This window comes from Schistocerca nitens, chromosome 1 (assembly GCF_023898315.1).
Source record: "Schistocerca nitens isolate TAMUIC-IGC-003100 chromosome 1, iqSchNite1.1, whole genome shotgun sequence".
Lineage (NCBI taxonomy): Eukaryota > Metazoa > Arthropoda > Insecta > Orthoptera > Acrididae > Schistocerca > Schistocerca nitens.
Window position 1 is genome coordinate 523,534,731 of NC_064614.1, and position 18,611 is coordinate 523,553,341.

Genomic DNA, 18,611 nt, shown 5'->3' on the forward strand with positions numbered 1-18,611 from the left:
ATTTTATTTATAACGATATCGTACACTATTGAGTCAGGAGTGAAAGTATTTTCCTTTTTATTTTTCCAGAAGAACTTGTCTATCTCTCTAGGACTTTCAATTTATCTATCATTTGAAGCTTATAATATCTGCAATTTTGACCATTATAATTGTTGCAAAAATATTTGTAGGAAGTCGTATTGGTAATTGTTGTTGGAAGGAAGACGTGTGTTGTAGCAGTGAACCGATTTTGAGAAGCAGTCATTGTGTCAGAGAGTTGGTTAATAGTTCTGTTGGAAGCTATTTGCCAGCTGAGATTGACGTTTTCTGTCAACCAGTGAGCGAAGATAATACCGTGTTCGCAACACGTATGTCACTTATCTGCGCTACTGGGAGGATTGTAGTGATATTTATCGTTGGATAGCGTGTTGATGGAATAGTTTTGTGAGTAAATTATACGAAGTGAAACTTACCTTTCGAAAATTACATGCTTTTTTTTGTTTACTACCGATTGTTTTTTTTCCATGTACTGTTTCCTATTAGTTCAGGTTATGGAAGTTATTTTTCAGTGACAATAAGTTTATTCAAATTCGGAGTAACACCAGCTCTTACTATGTTCAGTTTTCCGTAATTTGTGTTGAAACATATTCCTTTGGATGCGTCCTGTTTCTTTCGAGAACCGTTGTTCACAAACATTCCCTAATTACAGGAACCTACTACAGCCCCTGCGCCCTAGCCCCCGTCATGTCAGCAGGATCAACTTTACAGGTTTGAAAAAGTTCAATGCTTTTACAATTTGTGCAGTGTTAATACAAATACTTCTTTTAAATCATACTTTATGGGATTGTGACAGCTGCGAAAGCTGTTGCAGATCAATGAACATGAATTATATCACTGAGTCAGATAACTCATGAATATTTCGTAATACCTACCATGTTTTCAATAATGAAAGTGTTCATCTGATATTTATTGAAATATTGTGTTTCGTAATTTCAAGAATTACGAATAAAAGAGCCCTTGAGGGGACGAATATTAGATTAAAGCAGATCTATGTTTAGATGTATACATGTCAGAAGTAAATGATGGCTGACGAGTTACTGGGTCAGCAGACAGTCTTTCTCTAAACTTAAAGGAAGTAATTACTGTTATATATAGCCGTGAAAATTCAATAGACATAAACTTGATTAATGCATTGTACCCTGTACAGTCATTCATCATCTTTCCAGAATACTGTATAAAAATCTGTTCATTCCCAAGCTATGACTAGCCATAATCTTGCCACTTATGTTTTTGTTTGTGAGAACTCTGGATATTCATGATGATTCCCATCCACAGGGAGTACTCTAAAACTTCTGCTCTGTTACCCTGAAAATGCTGTCCCAGTTAATATTTGCAACTGTGTGGTGATGTTTAGGATTTCTTTTAGGCTACCTTACCTAAGGTTTGTTGATACAGCATTAGGTGAATCTGGAAACTGAAGATACTATGACAGTCAATGCTCCTAGATTGGCAGAAATAAATAAGTTGACGTGATTTTCCATACCCATTTTCTCCCCCCCCCCCCTCCCCTCGGCCTTTCTCCTCTTTCTGATTAACAGACTATTATGCCATTTAGTATAGCCGTCACCTGTCTAAAGTACTAACTATTTGTCAAGCTGATCACTGGACCTCATGCAAAATTGGTGGAGGCTAGTTGAGGTCTTATAGCTTTGTTGTGCTAGATCTTTGAGTCCTGTAACTACCAAATTGTCATATTCCAATGTAACCCCAAGCTGAGGCTATACTGCAGACCTGTCCAGTTTGTCATGGCAACAAGATTTCATTTGGGGAAAGGCAGGGGGGGGGGGTGTAGAGCCATGGTTGCCATAGTTGCCATTATTGCAGTATAGTATATAGTGGGTGTTGTTTTATGTTGCATTTGGCGCAATCAGTATTGAGGACACAAGTCACTAAACTATTATATTTACAAAACATTTAACAATGTATGCCTAGTACCTAGTAACTTTCAGTTAGTGGGGAAAGAATTGCATAGCCTATAGGCCTATTGCAAGTACAGCATGAAACAGTTGGTGCTTATTATCCCACACCCTCCCCCCAGTGACAATTATTGTGCCAGGAAGACCTTGATTCTAATACTCCCCACATCTCCCTCCATGAGCAATACACTACACAAAAGTTCTGTGAGGCTTGAGATGGAGTGTTGAAAGTAACACCCCCCCCCCTCCCCCCATTATCCCGACCTGCACCCTTCTGCTCAAGGTCTAGGTTTGGCATTGCTGACATTCGCGTAATATTTAATATCTGTTTCTTAATAAATAACTTACACAGTTCAGTTGCATAATTAAAAAGCAGGGCCTTATGTATATATGTTCTGTATCTCCCATGTATAATACTATGTATGCAATGATGCCGCGGTTTGTGGTTTCCTATCATCTGTTTTTATTGTTTTGTTGAAACTAGATGGGAAAGGAATGTCAGTTGCAGGTTAAATCTTAAAAGAATCAGGAACAACTGAAGGCCTAGTAGTGATACTTATGCCACATGTTGCAAACTTTGTTGACATGAGGTAGCTTGGGTCGACAGAAGCGTCCGATCCCACGCGTCGGCTTTGACCCGTGACGTAAGGGTGTTGTCGTGTGTGACGTCACGACGGCGCGGAGTTTGGTTTGAGTGTGGCTGTCTTCAGTTCTGTTTTATCTTATTTTATTTACTTTTCTTATCTGTTCGTTCTATCTCGTGAGATTTTTTTTAAAATTTAAAAACACTTATTACTTATTTTAATTATCTGTTTCCTCCAATTTCCGTTTTAGTTTATTATATTTATCTTTCTGATCTGTTCGTTCTATCCCGTGAGATATTTTTTTTTTTTTTAAGACAAAAAACACTAATCAGCTACTGAAGCATCTTTATCTTCTATGGGTTACAGGGGTTACGACCCCTGGGGAGGTGGGCTGTCTTCACTCTCTACAACCTCTGGTTCTTTCAGTTTATCCAGGTCCCATCTCCTTAAATTCCCACCTTTTTGCAGTTTCTTCAGTTTCAATCTGCAGTTCATAACCAATAGATTGTGGTCAGAATCCACATCTGCCCCTGGAAATGTCTTACAATTTAAAACCTGGTTCCTAAATCTCTGTCTTACCATTATATAATCTATCTGATACCTTTTAGTATCTCCAGGATTCTTCCAGGTATACAACCTTCTTTTATGATTCTTGAACCAAGTGTTAGCTATGATTAAGTTATGCTCTGTGCAAAATTCTACAAGGCGGCTTCCCCTTTCATTTCTTCCCCCCAATCCATATTCACCTACTATGTTTCCTTCTCTCCCTTTTCCTACTGACGAATTCCAGCCACCCATGACTATTAAATTTTCGTCTCCCTTCACCACGTGAATAATTTCTTTTATTTCGTCATACATTTCTTCAATTTCTTCATCATCTGCAGAGCTAGTTGGCATATAAACTTGTACTACTGTAGTAGGCATGGGCTTTGTGTCTATCTTGGCCACAATAATGTGTTCACTATGCAGCTTGTAGTAGCTAACCCGCACTCCTATTTTCTTATTCATTATGAAACCTACTCCTGAATTACCCCTATTTGATTTTGTATGTATAACCCTGTATTCACCTGACCAAAAGTCTTGTTCCTCCAGCCACCGAACTTCACTAATTCCCACTATATCTAACTTTAACCTATCCATTTCCCTTTTTAAATTTTCTAACCTACCTGCCCGATTAAGGGATCTGACATTCCACGCTCCGATCCGTAGAACGCCAGTTTTCTTTCTCCTGATAATGACGTCCCCTTGAGTAGTCCCCCCCCCCCCCCCCCCGGAGATCCGAATGGGGGACTATTTTACCTCCGGAATATTTTACCCAAGAGGACACCATCATCATTTAATCATACAGTAAAGCTGCATGTCCTCGGGAAAAATTACGGCTGTAGGTGGGAATTTAAGGAGATGGGACCTGGATAAACTGAAAGAACCAGAGGTTGTAGAGAGTTTCAGGGAGAGCATAAGGGAACAATTGACAGGAATGGGGGAAAGAAATACAGTAGAAGAAGAATGGGTATCTCTGAGGGATGAAGTAGTGAAGGCAGCAGACGATCAAGTAGGTAAAAAGACGAGGGCTAATAGAAATCCTTGGGTAACAGAAGAAATATTGAATTTAATTGATGAAAGGAGAAAATATAAAAATGCAGTAAATGAAGCAGGCAAAAAGGAATACAAACGTCTCAAAAATGACATCGACAGGAAGTGCAAAATGGCTAAGCAGGGATGGCTAGAGGACAAATGTAAGGATGTAGAGGCTTGTCTCACTAGGGGTAAGATATATACTGCCTACAGGAAAATTAAAGAGACCTTTGGAGAGAAGAGAACCACTTGTATGAATATCAAGAGCTCAGATGGCAACCCAGTTCTAAGCAAAGAAGGGAAGGCAGAAAGGTGGAAGGAGTATATAGAGGGTTTATACAAGGGCGATGTACTTGAGGACAATATTATGGAAATGGAAGAGGATGTAGACGAAGACGAAATGGGAGATAAGATACTGCGTGAAGTGTTTGACAGAGCACTGAAAGACCTGAGTCGAAACAAGGCCCCGGGAGTAGACAACATTCCATTAGAACTACTGATGGCCTCGGGAGAGCCAGTCATGACAAAACTCTACCATCTGGTGAGCAAGATGTATGAGACAGGCGAAATACCCACTGACGTCAAGAAGATTATAATAATTCCAATCCCAAAGAAAGCAGGTGTTGACAGATGTGAAAATTACCGAACTATCAGTTTAATAAGTCACAGCTGCAGCCTCGGGGAAGATCAGTTTGGATTCCGTAAAAATGTTGGAACACGTGAGGCAATACTGACCTTACAACTTATCTTAGAAGAAAGATTAAGAAAAGGCAAACCTACGTTTCTAGCATTTGTAGACTTAGAGAAAGCTTTTGACAATGTTAACTGGAATACTCTCATTCAAATTCTGAAGGTGGCAGGGGTAAAATACAGGGAGCGAAAGGCTATTTACAATTTGTACAGAAACCAGATGGCAGTTATAAGAGTCGAGGGGCATGAAAGTGAAGCAGTGGTTGGGAAAGGAGTGAGACAGGGTTGTAGCCTCTCCCCGATGTTATTCAATCTGTATATTGAGCAAGCAGTAAAGGAAACAAAAGAAAATTTCGGAGTAGGTATTAAAATTCATGGACAAGAAGTAAAAACTTTGAGGTTCACCGATGACATTGTAATTCTGTCAGAGACAGCATAGGACTTGGAAGAGCAGTTCAACGGAATGGACAGTGTCTTGAAAGGAGGATATAAGATGAACATCAACAAAAGCAAAACGAGGATAATGGAATGTAGTCAAATTAAGTCGGGTGATGCTGAGGGAATTAGGAAATGAGACACTTAAAGTAGTAAAGGTGTTTTGCTATTTAGGGAGTAAAATAACTGATGATGGTCGAAGTAGAGAGGATATAAAATGTAGACTGGCAATGGCAAGGAAGCGTTTCTGAAGAAGAGAAATTTGTTAACATCGAGTATAGATTTGTCAGGAAGTCGTTTCTGAAAGTATTTGTATGGAGTGTAGCCATGTATGGAAGTGAAACATGGACGATAACCAGTTTGGACAAGTAGAGAATAGAAGCTTTCGAAATGTGGTGCTACAGAAGAATGCTGAAGATAAGGTGGGTAGATCACGTAACTAATGTGGAGGTATTGAATAGGATTGGGGAGAAAAGAAGTTGGCGGCACAACTTGACTAGAAGAAGGGATCGGTTGGTAGGACATGTTTTGAGGCATCAAGGGATCACAAATTTAGCATTGGAGGGCACCGTGGAGGGTAAAAATCGTAGAGGGAGACCAAGAGATGAATACACTAGGCAGATTCAAAAGGATGTAGGTTGCAGTAGGTACTGGGAGATGAAGAAGCTTGCACAGGATAGAGTAGCATGGAGAGCTGCATCAAACCAGTCTCAGGACTGAAGACTACAACAACAGTTTCCCCTTGCTTTCAGCCGTTCGCAGTACCAGCACAGCAAGGCCGTTTTGGTTAATGTTACAAGGCCAGATCAGTCAATCATCCAGACTGTTGCCCCTGCAACTACTGAAAAGGCTGCTGCCCCTCTTTAGGAACCACATGTCTGTCTGGCCTCTCAACAGATACCCCTCCGTTGTGGTTGCACCTACGGTACGGCCATCTGTGTCGCTGAGGCACGCAAGCCTCCCCACCGACGGCAAGGTCCATGGTTCATGGTTCATGGGGGGCCATTGTCATGTATCCACTTTCAAAGTAGGCTTGTTCTACATAGATACGCTGCAAATGACTGTGAAGCGCAATCTCTTTGCCTAATTAAAATACAGTGTTTTATAATGCTGTTGGTGATGATTTTGGTAAATATCTAGTACATTACAGAAAGGATGCAGACAAATCTATGATTTATTGTAAGTTGTCTATTGTCTTTCTTGTTAAGTAGAATAATGAAAATGATACTTCAGTTTTGCGAAATTGTCTTTCAGCATAGACGCATTGTAAACAATTATGCAAGTTTTTATATTACTTTCCCTATGTTACTTCTCCATCAAAACATCCTTTTGAGGTAGCTGTTTTCTTTTCCTTATGCCTTGAATGGCTTCGTACACCTCATCTGGCATTATATCCTCATTTTAAGCGTCAACCATCTGTATTTGTTGAACTGTAGAAGCATTTCACACTGTGCTGTCTACCACGTTAACTGAGTTTACGTGGTGTTCACCCTCGTAAGGACATTCAGCAGTAATTAGTCATTGCATATTTGTCTACCTAACGCTTTGTCTCACAATGCTGTAGACATATCAGAGGCAGTAGCTACTCTGAAAGCAGTTACAATCTCAAACAAACTTGGTAAGTTGTACAGTCTATACGAACAGTTGGTGACATCATAAGACCACTGCCTAAGACAACAGAGTCACAGCAACGTGTGTTATTGAGCATGAAATGGGTAAGAGTTGCAGCACTAAGTCCCACAACTTGTCTAATTTCATTTTTCTTCTTTTTCTTGGAAATACGGAAGCGTCCGATCCCGCCCGTCTGCTTTGACCCATGACGTCACAAATATGGCGGAAACAAAAACAAACACACACACTTTCCACAAGAAGCCTAATGACACTAACGGGACAAGCGCGGGAAATGGGGTGTTTTGGGTGGGGGGCAAACTAAATATAAACAAATTTAGACGCCTTGCGTAGCTACAACGTGTAAGTGAAGACAGCCATGCATGAATACCCACCCACCTCCCCAGGGGTCGTAACCCCTGCAACCCATAGAAGATAAAGATGCTTCAGTAGCTGATTAGTGTTTTTTGTCTTTTTTAAAAAAAAATCTCACAGGATAGAACGAACAGATCAGAAAGATAAATATAATAAACTAAAACAGAAATTGGAGGAAACAGATAATTAAAATAAGTAATAAGTGTTTTTAAATTTAAAAAAAAAATCTGACGAGATAGAACGAACAGATCAGAAAAGTAAATAAAATAAGATAAAACAGAACTGGAGACAGCCACACTCAAACCAAACTCTGCGCCGTCATGACGTCACACACGACAACACCCTTACGTCCCCCCCAGGGGATCCACAACTCTTTTGTGGATACGTGCGTAGCGAGCACGGGACCCCGAGCTGATGTGGCCTTCCTTCCTTTCCGGGCTGCATACCTTCCCTTTCCGCATCCTTCCCCATCCCCCATCTTCGCCCCCCCCCCCCCCTCACCTCTGGCTCTTTCCTTCCCTTTCTCCCCCTCTTGGGGTATGGTTTGTGCCTATGCCCGGAGACGGACGCTTGTAAATGTACTACATTCTTCGCCTTCCTTGCTTGTAAGTCTTCATCTTTCCTTTGTCCTTATCTTTTCCTTACCTCTTCTCTCTACCCTTTTCTCCGCTGCAGCGTTTGAGACCTCTCTTCTTTCCTTTCCCTTTCTCTTTCTTCCTCCCTGTACGTGTCTGAAGGCCGACCCATGCACTTCCATGCGTAGCCGGTGACGGGGTAACGCGTAATTCCCCGCCCCGGGTAGACAGGTAGGACACGTACGTACCCCCTGGTAACGGCCAGGCCCAGGGAGGGGTGATTACCCGAGCTGATACCTTTCGAAAGTGCCGATTGGTCCCTCCGTCCGTTTGTCGGGAGGTGTGACCTGAGGTGTGAACAATCACCTAAGGCGGGAGTGCCCTCAGAGGGCCCCCACAAGGGAGGAGCGCGCAATCGGAGACGCCGGTAATCATGGGGGATTCTTCCGCAATGGTTTCCTCACCTTCCACTATGTCTGCTCACAAACGTAAGTTCACTGAGTCTCAGCCACAGTCAGTTCTTCCATCGTTGCCACAGTTCCTTGTTGTTTCTCGGTCTGACGAAGGTCACAACTTCTCCACGGTCAACCCTTTCATTATTCAGAAAGGTGTCGACGCAATTGCAGGTCCTGTAAAGTCTTGTTCCAGATTACGGAATGGCACCCTGTTGTTAGAAACAGCCCTCCAGGCACAAAAATTGCTGCGTACCTCACTACTACACACATTCCCTGTCCGGGTGGAACCGCACCATACTTTAAATTCCTCGCATGGAGTCGTTTATACACGCTCCCTCGATGGATTGTCTGACGAAGAAATTCAGCACTACCTGTCTGACCAGGGCGTAACGGCTGTTCATAGGGTTATGAAAAGGGTTGACACGAACACCATTCCAACCCGCACTGTCTTCTTGACATTTGACAAAGTTCAACTCCCATCGAAAATCAAAGCAGGCTATGAGATAATTTCCGTTCGCCCTTACGTCCCAAACCCTACGCGTTGCTATCGGTGTCAGCGGTTCAATCACACCAGCTAGTCCTGTTCCAATCCGGCCAAATGTGTTACGTGTGGCAGGGATGCCCATGAGGGTGCTTGTCCACCTCCATCCCCTCGCTGCATCAACTGTATGGGTGACCACGCTGCTTCCTCTCGAGATTGTCCCGTTTTTAAGGACAAAAAGCTCATCCAGGAAATTAGAGTAAAGGAAAAGGTGTCGATCTTTGCTGCTCGAAAATTATTCGCCAGTCGGCAGCCCACCGTGCCTCATAAAGGAAAATACAGCACTGTCCTTGGTTCTCCTCGGCCAACAAAGGAGGCGGCAACGCAGACTTGCGACCTCACCTTTAGTGCCACGGTCGTCAGATCGGCCAGCGCAAAGATCGCCCGTTCAACCTCACCACTTTCGCCTGCCCACTCTCTGGCTCACCCTTCGTCGAGTTCTGCTAAATCTCGGGCCCAAAAGTCAGACACCAAGACTTCGAAAAAAGAGCATACTCGTGAAGAGTTTTTACGTACGGCAACTTCCCAACCATCGGTTCCTCCTTCCTCTAAACATCATACTTCCAAGAAGGCTACAAAGAAACCCAGTTCCTCTCCTTCTCCACCAAGGTGTGTCCCATCTACAGCATCACCTGGCGGAAATCGCCCTCGGCCGTCTTCTGTGTCGCCGAGGCGCACTGCTGGCGGCCGATCAACCGGCCGGTCGCTGGTGGCAGGAGCTGCTCCTGACCAACCTATGGATCAGGATCTTCTGCCTTCGGCTGAATGCCATACCATGCTGTCGGTCGCAAGCTCAGAGCAGTCGTTGAGTTGACAGCGACCTTGGTCACATTCTTCCATTTTCTGTTCACCCTATGTCCATTATCCACTGGAATATCCGTGGTATTCGAGCCAATCGGGATGAATTGTCGATCCTCTTACGATCCTACTCGCCGGTCATCTTCTGTCTTCAGGAAACAATGCTGCGTCCCCATGACCGCTTTGTTCTCCCTCATTTTCAATCCGTCCGATATGATCTCCCCTCTGTTGAAGACACTCCAGCACATGGAGGACTCATGATTCTTCTCCATGAAACTCTCCATTATCACCCAATCCATTTAAACACTTCCTTCCAAGCTGTCGCCGTCCGTCTTTCCCTTTCCGGATACACGTTCTCTCTTTGTACTGTATACATTCCATCGTCCACACCAATGGCACGAGCTGATCTCCTTCATCTTCTTTGTCAGCTTCCACCCCCATATTTGCTGGTTGGGGACTTTAATGCCCACCACCCGCTTTGGGGATCTCCACGTCCTTGTCCACGTGGCTCACTATTGCTAGACGTCTTCCACCAAGCAGATCTAGTTTGCCTCAACACTGGGGTCCCTACATTTTTGTCTGCTTCCACGACAAATTTCTCTCATTTGGACCTTGCGGTCGGTACTGTTCCGCTAGCTCGGCGCTTCGAATGGTTCGCCCTTGATGATACTCACTCGAATGACCACTTTCCATGTGTCCTTAGACTGCAGCCTCAACTGCCCTACATGCGCCCGTGACGCTGGAAGTTTGCCCAAGCCGATTGGACACTTTTTTCGTCTCTAGCGACATTCGATGACCGTCACTTTCCCAGCGTCGACGATGAGGTCACACATATTACTGACGTTATTCTTACAGCTGCGGAACATTCAATACCACGCACCTCCGAATTGCCCCGGCGCCCCCCAGTTCCTTGGTGGAACGAGGCATGCCGTGATGCACTACGTGAGCGGCGACGTGCTCTCCGCGTTTTCCGCCACCATCCTACTTTGGCCAACTGTATCCGCTATAAGCAGTTCCGAGCGCGATACCGTCGTGTCATCCGCGATAGCAAGAAGGCAAGCTGGAAATTCTTTATTAGCTCATTTAACACCTTCACTCCCTCCTCGGAAGTTTGGAGTCGGCTTCGACGGTTCTCAGGCGCGCCTAGTTTCTCCCCGGTCTCTGGGCTCACTGTCGCGCATGACACATTAGTGGACCCCGTCGCAATTTCTAACTCGTTGGGTCAGCACTTTGCTGAGATTTCGAGCTCTTCAAATTACCCGCCAACATTTCTCCCGAAGAAACGTGCAGCGGAAGTGCGACCTCTTGCTTTCTCCTCTCAAAATCGCGAAAGCTACAATACTGTTTTCTCCTTGCGGGAACTCCAACATGCACTCTCTTCTTCTCGCTCCTCCGCTCCAGGACCGGATGGTCTCCACGTCCAAATGTTGCTGCATTTATCAACCCATAGTCTGCGTTACCTCCTTCGCCTTTATAATCGAATTTGGACCGACAGTACTTTTCCCAGACAATGGCGGGAAGCTATCGTCGTTCCTGTTCCGAAACCTGGAAAGGACAAACATCTCCCCTCTAGCTATCGCCCCATTTCTCTCACGTGTAGTGTATGTAAGGTTTTGGAACGTATGGTGTATTGCCGTTTAGCTTGGTGGCTGGAGTCCCGCAGTCTTTTAACACCTGCCCAATGCGGATTCCGAAAGCATCATTCTGCAGTTGACCATCTTGTTGCTCTCTCCACTTATATCATGAACAATTTTCTCCGGACACGCCAAACAGTAGCAATATTTTTTGATCTGGAGAGAGCATACGATACCTGTTGGAGGACAGGCATCCTCCGCACACTGTTCTCTTGGGGCTTTCGAGGTCGGCTGCCCCTTTTTCTTTGCGAATTTATGGCGGAGTGCACATTTAGGGTGCGGGTGAACACTACTCTCTCCCGTACTTTCTCCCAAGAAAACGGGGTACCCCAGGGCTCCGTGCTGAGTGTTGTACTGTTTGCCATTGCCATCAATCCACTTATGGATTGTCTCCTTCCTGATGTCTCGGGCTCCCTCTTTGTGGACGATTTTGCGATCTACTACAGCTCTCAACGGACCAGCCTTCTTGAACGACGTCTTCAAGGATGTCTTGATCGCCTCCACTCTTGGAGCATCGAAACCGGCTTCCGTTTTTCTCCCAGTAAGACCGTTTGTGTTAATTTTTGGCGACGTAAGGAGTTTCTTCCGCCCTCCTTACATCTAGGTCCTGTCAACCTTCCGTTTTCCAACGTCGCTAAATTCTTGGGTCTTATGTTTGACAGAAAACTGTGCTGGTCCTCCCACGTTTCCTATCTGTCGGCTCGCTGTCTGCGATCCCTTAACACCCTCCGTGTCCTGAATGGTACCTCCTGGGGAGTGGACCGAGTGGTCCTTCTCCGCCTCTATCGCGCTTTAGTGCGCTCAAAATTGGACTATGGAAGCATAGTCTACTCCTCTGCTCGGCCGTCTATTCTTCGGCGTCTCGACTCTATCCACCACCGTGGATTACGTTTAGTGTCTGGAGCTTTTTACACCAGCCCTGTGGAAAGCCTTTATGCTGAGACTGCTGAACCTCCGCTGTCCAATCGGCGAGCAGTCCTTCTGAGTCGTTATGCTAGCCATCTGTCTTCCATGCCTGCTAATCCAGCCCATGACCTTTTTTTCGACGCCTCCTTTGATGTAGGGTATGCAGGTCGCTCCTCCTCCCTACTACCACCGGGAGTCCGCTTCCGTCAACTACTCCATTCTCTTTCCTTCCGCTTTCCTAAAACCTTCTTGACAACTTGGGGTACAGCACCGCCTTGGCTCCGTCCCCGGATCTGCCTGCTCCGTGACCTTTGTCGTTTCCCCAAGGATGGTACCCCTTCACTTGTTTATCGTCGGGCATTTGCTGCTCTATGTGCACAAATCACGGACACCACATTTATTTACACCGACGGCTCGAAAACATCGTTAGGTGTAGGGAGTGCCTATATTGTCGGCGACACCCCAAATCACTTTCGGCTTCCCGACCAGTGTTCGGTTTATACTGCGGAGCTTTACGCTGTTCTCCAGGCTGTCCACTACATCCGCCGCCATCAGCGGATACAGTACGTAATCTGCTCAGATTCTCTCAGCTCTCTCCTCAGTCTCCAAGCTCTTTACCCTGTGCACCCTCTGGTCCACCGGATTCAGGACTGTCTGCGCTTGCTCCACCTGGGGGGCGTCTCGGTGGCGTTCCTCTGGCTCCCGGGACACGTTGGTATCTGTGGAAATGAGGCGGCCGATATTGCAGCCAAGGCTGCAGTCTCACTTCCTCGGCCAGCTATTCAATCGCTTCCCTTCGCCGATCTACGGAGCGTTCTATGTCGACATGTTGTCCATTTATGGCACATGCATTGGTCGACACTTACCCATAATAAATTGCGGGACATGAAAGCTCTTCCTTGTGCTTGGACCTCTTCCTCCCGACCGCGTCGTCGGGAGGAGGTAATTTTAACTAGACTCCGGATAGGGCACTGTCTTTTTAGCCATCGACATCTTTTAAGCGGCGATCCTCCCCCACTCTGTCCCCACTGCTCTCAGCTGTGGACGGTAAGACACCTTTTAATTGAGTGCCCCTATTTTAATCCGTTACGCTCCCGTCTACAGCTGTCGCCTGATATATCGTCGATTTTAGCAGATGACACGCGCTTCGCCGACCGCGTTCTCAAGTTTCTTAGTGCCAGTGAAATGACGTCAGTCATTTGAAGCTTTTTTTTTTTGGGACAACCAACCCCTTTCTGTAGTGGATTTTTAAGCCTTCCTTCCGCTTTTAGTTTCTCCAATTTTATGACTTTCGTTCTCATTGCTGCTGGTTTTAAATTTCGGTTTTTTACTGTTTCCTAAGTCACGGACCAGGCGCTAATGACCATAGAAGTTTTGCGCCCCAAAACCAAAACAAAACAAAAAACAAAAAAAACCTTACGTCACGGGTCAAAGCCGACGCGTGGGATCGGACGCTTCTGTCGACCCTTTTTCTTCTTTTTTTTTTTTTGTGAAAGTTGATTTTGTAGTTTTGAATTTCCATGGCCCCTCTGTACATCCAAATGTGATAGTGAGTGGATCTTGATAAAACTGTAGTACAGGGAAATGAATTGGATGGTTGCCTGATCCCTGTGCATGATTACTGCTGCTGATACATCTGTTTCCCACATGACAGTTGCTCAAGTGTGCCTTGTCTGGCATTAACACTTCTTTTTTGTAGTTTCTGTGTACACTTGACCACAGGTGGAAGAAATTTTATGTACTCCTGCTGTGACAAGTGGTAGGGGTAGGTCCTTTGCAGTGTCCAATATGTGCCCACTGTTCTTGAAGGGTTAAAATCCATCTCAGTGCGTGATGATGTCTCCAGTATTGGAAGGTTAAATGATTGGTAGAGAAATATAACTTGGACCACATCCTAATGTCCATAAAACAAAAATCATAAAGTACATAAAAACCAGCTGTGAAAGTCTGCATTGTACGAGAAAATTACTCACTCCTAGGAGCTGTTATGCTAATAAATAAATATTGCCTGACACCACCTCAATTCAGCAATATGAAGATGGTATCTGTTCTTTCGGACATGTCCCTGTTGATATTTATCAATGCCTGTAAGCAGCTAATGGTCTGGATTTCATTGTAAGTTCAGTTGAGCAAGGATGAGTATCTGCAAGTCTTTTTAGGCATTCCATATCCAGCTGAAAGGGCACATGATGATGATACCCTATAGAGCTACCAAATTGTGGGTTTACTGATTGCTATATTTTGCACTTTGTTCCAAACAATCCCAGACATTTTCTACATGTTAACATTGGGTGATATTGCTCGCCATTCAAGGTGCAATAGTGTGGCAGTGTATTTGTCACATCAGAAGCATGTGTATGCAGCCCTGTGAGCATGACTCAGAATACATCATCACGTGATCACAAAGAATGGTGAAATGAACATTTTGATTCACATTCTTAATAACTTGAATGGGTGGCCCCAAATCATGGTGGTGGGAGGAATTACAAAACCACCGCTGGCCTGAACTAAACCCTCCACACACTGAATTAAACACCTCATTGAGTCATCTGTGACTTGATGCCTTGCATAATTTGAAAAAGAGGCAAAACTGAGACTTGATAGATAATTCTGCGTACCTTTAGACACCTACTATCCAGCTTCTGTGTTGGTTGGCACATTGAAGAATTGCAATTTAATCTGTCACTGTTATATTCAACTTTTTGGGTGGTACCCATCTCCAGATATCCATTGAATGTGGTTCCTTTCACAAAGTTCGGTTAGAAACTGACTGAAATGTATCTGCGTTTGCTGAGAGCAGGAATTCCTGTCATTTTTTTTGAAACCAGTTGTTATTGCCAAGTCGTGACTCTCATATCTGATCCATGTTGGTCAGGACTCTTGTTCTTGTGCCAAAGCAACACAACTCGATTGGTACAGATATGCATTTGTAGACATGTTGTAAGAGCCAGCATTGATACAACAAAAAATTAGGGAACTTCATTTGCAGTTGTGGGCATGTCCAAATACATCATCTATCAGGTCTCCATATTGTCCCAATTTACTACGCTGCTGCCATAGAATCAACTGGTATGTACAAACCCATTCACTGCCATGACTTGTCATATGTGGGTTGTTTTTTACCACCTGGAACCAATTTATCATCATCATATACGGTGCTCCAAAGTGACCAGCGCGGTCTTTTAAGGGAGTGATTAATATTTTGTCTGATGAGCTTAAATTTCTGTTTAGTTTTCTTTTTACTCTTGTTTTCAATTCTCATGACAAATTTTCATTTTATGTTCTCACTTCCTCTCAGACATTTATGAATAGCTATTCTTCTTTAATAACTGTCCTTATTGTATCTTGGTTCTGTTATCATTCTGTTTGATAAGTATGTGTGCTATTTGGTATGTTTTTTCCCTTTGTTGTCTTCATTTCTTGTTGTTTTCACAAGTACCTTAAAAGTACCTCAATATTGAGATTTTAATCACAGTTTGCCTTAGCCAGAATTATAATTATCCTTTCTGTTATGGTGCAGGACGTATCTTACTATGTATATCAGAATATAGCAAGATAGTGTGTACAGTTCCCGATTTCTTTTTGTTCGGTTGTATTGTCTCTCATTTTGTGATGATAGAAATAGTACACAAATCTTATAGTAGTTGCAGAATATTTTACTGTACGTGGAATTTCATCCCCAGTCATTTCAATTAGCTTTTTGATATTGTCGTCAGGTCTGCAAGAATTTAATGAGAAAATAGGCTTTTTAGTGTAGTCATTGACTCTCTCTCACAGTGTCTTTTATGGATTGTAGACTTCTTCAGTAACGTTTAATATTATTTTCTCTTATCTTTTCTTGCTGTACCAGTAATATCTAACAAAGTCGTGCAGTACTATAAATCACTGAACTTTCATCCAGGGGAAGCAGGTTTGGGATCCTCATCCTGCCCTTCATATTTAAATTTTGCATTGTTGCCCCAAAAATCCCAAGGGAAATGCTGGGGTTGTTCCTTTGAAAAGGACATACCAGTTTCTTTCCCTGTCCTTGTTGTAAACAAGCTTGTGTTCCATCACGAATGAACTCACGGTTTTTTAAAGTTAAAAATCCAAATTTTCGATCCTTATGTTTAAATAATTTTGGCATGATGGGCATAATCTTAATGACAGTATCAGTGACTGCTTCAAGTACATCATTCAGCATAGGTTATAAGGTTTTCTCTTGTTTTCTCTTAAACTCTTTTTATGTCTTTTGATGTACCTGCATAATTTCCTGAGGTGTCGGGGAAAATGTTAATCTAGTTTAATTTTGAAGAGTTTGATGACTGCATGTATAATTTGGTGCCATTTATTCAAGTATTTGCTGCAAATTAGTAACATTTGTACAGTTTTCAGTGGGTCTACTCTTTTTAATTTTTATTGGTAACGCTGTTGAATAGATCATTTGAATGCAGGGTGTCAATTCGTTTATTACTAAGTGGTGTTGACAAATGGACAGAGATGGCTGACCATGGTCTTCAAGCATAAGTTAAAAGTCTCAGTCTTTCATTTTAAGTTCCATTAGTATTGTAATAGGACTATTTAAGTTTGTGGTAAGTGTCAAAACAGGCAGCTGATCTAGTCAGTTGACCTTTTGTTACAAGCAGTCCATAGCTGTTTGCTGCCGGCCGCTGTGGCTGAGTGGTTCGAGGCGCTTCAGTCTGGAACCGTGTGACCGCTACAGTCGCAGGTTCAAATCCTACCTCGGGCATGAATGGGTGTGATGTCCTTAGGTTAGTTAGGTTTAATTAGTTCTAAGCTCTAGGGGACTGATGACCTCAGATGTTAAGTCCCATAGTGCTCAGAGCCATTTTGAGCTGTTTGCTAGATTCGTGATTGCACTATCCTCAGCACTGCCTTGACTCATATGTCTGAAAATTATTACATAAAATAACCTTCCCCTAATCAAATTAGGGTCCTTTCCTGTTGGTACATGAAATTTTGAAAATCATGAAAAGCCTAACAAATATTTAAGAAGTTCTCGCGCGAGACGTCGGATGTCATAGTGAAAACTCCACAATATTTCATCAGCACAACTGGCAGACATCGTCAGGTGCGACAAATACACTGCTAAGGCATGACTAGAGCCCCCTATTTATGCCAGTCTTAGGCAGGAAGTGCGCATGCGAGGAGGCACCAAATTCGATGGCCAATAGCAACGATATCAACTGATAGCTAGAAGGACAGCAACCCCACCTGTAAGACGAAGAACCAAAGACTTCAGCGCACGCATGAAGGCTGCCACTGCTGCTCTGCACTGCCATTGGCCACCCCAGCGACCTCTGTAGGAAGCCACAAGCAAAAACGCGCGTCCGCGTTGGCGTGTGACCGTCGTCCCATTGTCAACAGAATATTTATGTTGCCGGCGAATCGTCGTCCGTCGTATGACCAATAGTATTCCTCTCTGCTCGATGCGACTTCAATATGGCCACTGCTGTATCCCAAGCTGTACTGAGCTGAAAGCCTGTGTGTCTGTTTACAAGATTCGTCGAGCTACATATTTCCACTGCTTCCTGAATAACACTATCCCAGTATGAACTCGTCGATGCGAGAACTTTGGTGTGTTGATAATTCATAGAATGGCCTGTACTGAGACAATGCTCGGCCACTGCAGACTTCTCTGGTTGCTCCAGACGAGTGTAGCATCGGTGTTCAGTACATCTCTCTTCAACAGTTGGACAAGTTTGTCTGATGCACGACATGCCGCAGCCACAGGGAATCTCATAAACACTGGGTCTTCTTAGGCCAAGACTGTCCTTAGATGAGCCCAAGAGAGCTCTGAGTTTTGCCGGCGGGCAAAAGACACATTTAACTTTATGCCCCTTCAACAATCTTCCTATTTTTGAAGAGACACCGCCGAAGTGTGACAAGATGACCATTCCCCTTTGTTCTTTGCCTTCTTCCATTTCCTCACGATGGGTAACCCGCCCCAGGTGTAAGGCATGGTGAATCTCCTGTTCGGAATATCCATTTTGTTGGAAGGTGGTAAGCAGATGGAGTAGCTTATTGGATAAGCTGTCCGAGTCTGATATGGCTCGTGCTCTGTGAACCAATGTCCTAAGTACGCCACTTCATTGCGAAGGATGGTGACAGCTGGTGGCCTGTAAGTATAAGTCTGTGTGTGTTGGTTTACAGTACACTGTGTGACCTAATGTGCCATCTTCTTTTCTCCATACCAACATGTCCAGGAATGGAAGTTCGCCGTTTTTCTCCATCTCCATAGTGAACTTGATGTTGGGATGAAGGGAGTTACAGTGCTCAAGAAATTCATTCAGCGATGCAGTGCCGTGAGGCCAGATAACAAAAGTGTTGTCCACATATCGCCAAAAACATGTAGGTTTCAAATCCGACGACTGGAGTGCTCTCTCCTCGAAGTCTTCTATAAAAAGATTAGCCACAATGGGTGACAAGGGACTACCCACTGCGACATCGTCAGTCTGTTCAAAGTATTGTCCATTGAAT

The 18,611-nt window shown here is 44.0% G+C and overlaps 1 protein-coding gene across 3 annotated transcripts in view; it reads left to right on the plus strand.

The window, feature by feature from the left end:
- Window positions 1–18,611, plus strand: part of LOC126253342 (vacuolar protein sorting-associated protein 4) — a 171,477-nt gene that overhangs the window by 153 nt on the left and 152,713 nt on the right. The window contains exons 1-2 of one of the 3 annotated variants that reach the window (XM_049954613.1): window positions 22–423; window positions 689–747. In XM_049954613.1, the coding sequence (XP_049810570.1) occupies window positions 724–747 (24 nt within the window). In that variant the 5' untranslated portion in view covers window positions 22–423; window positions 689–723. Of the gene's footprint in view, window positions 1–21; window positions 424–688; window positions 748–18,611 lie in introns of those variants that run through there. The other 2 variants (XM_049954628.1, XM_049954620.1) reach the window with 2 other exon arrangements.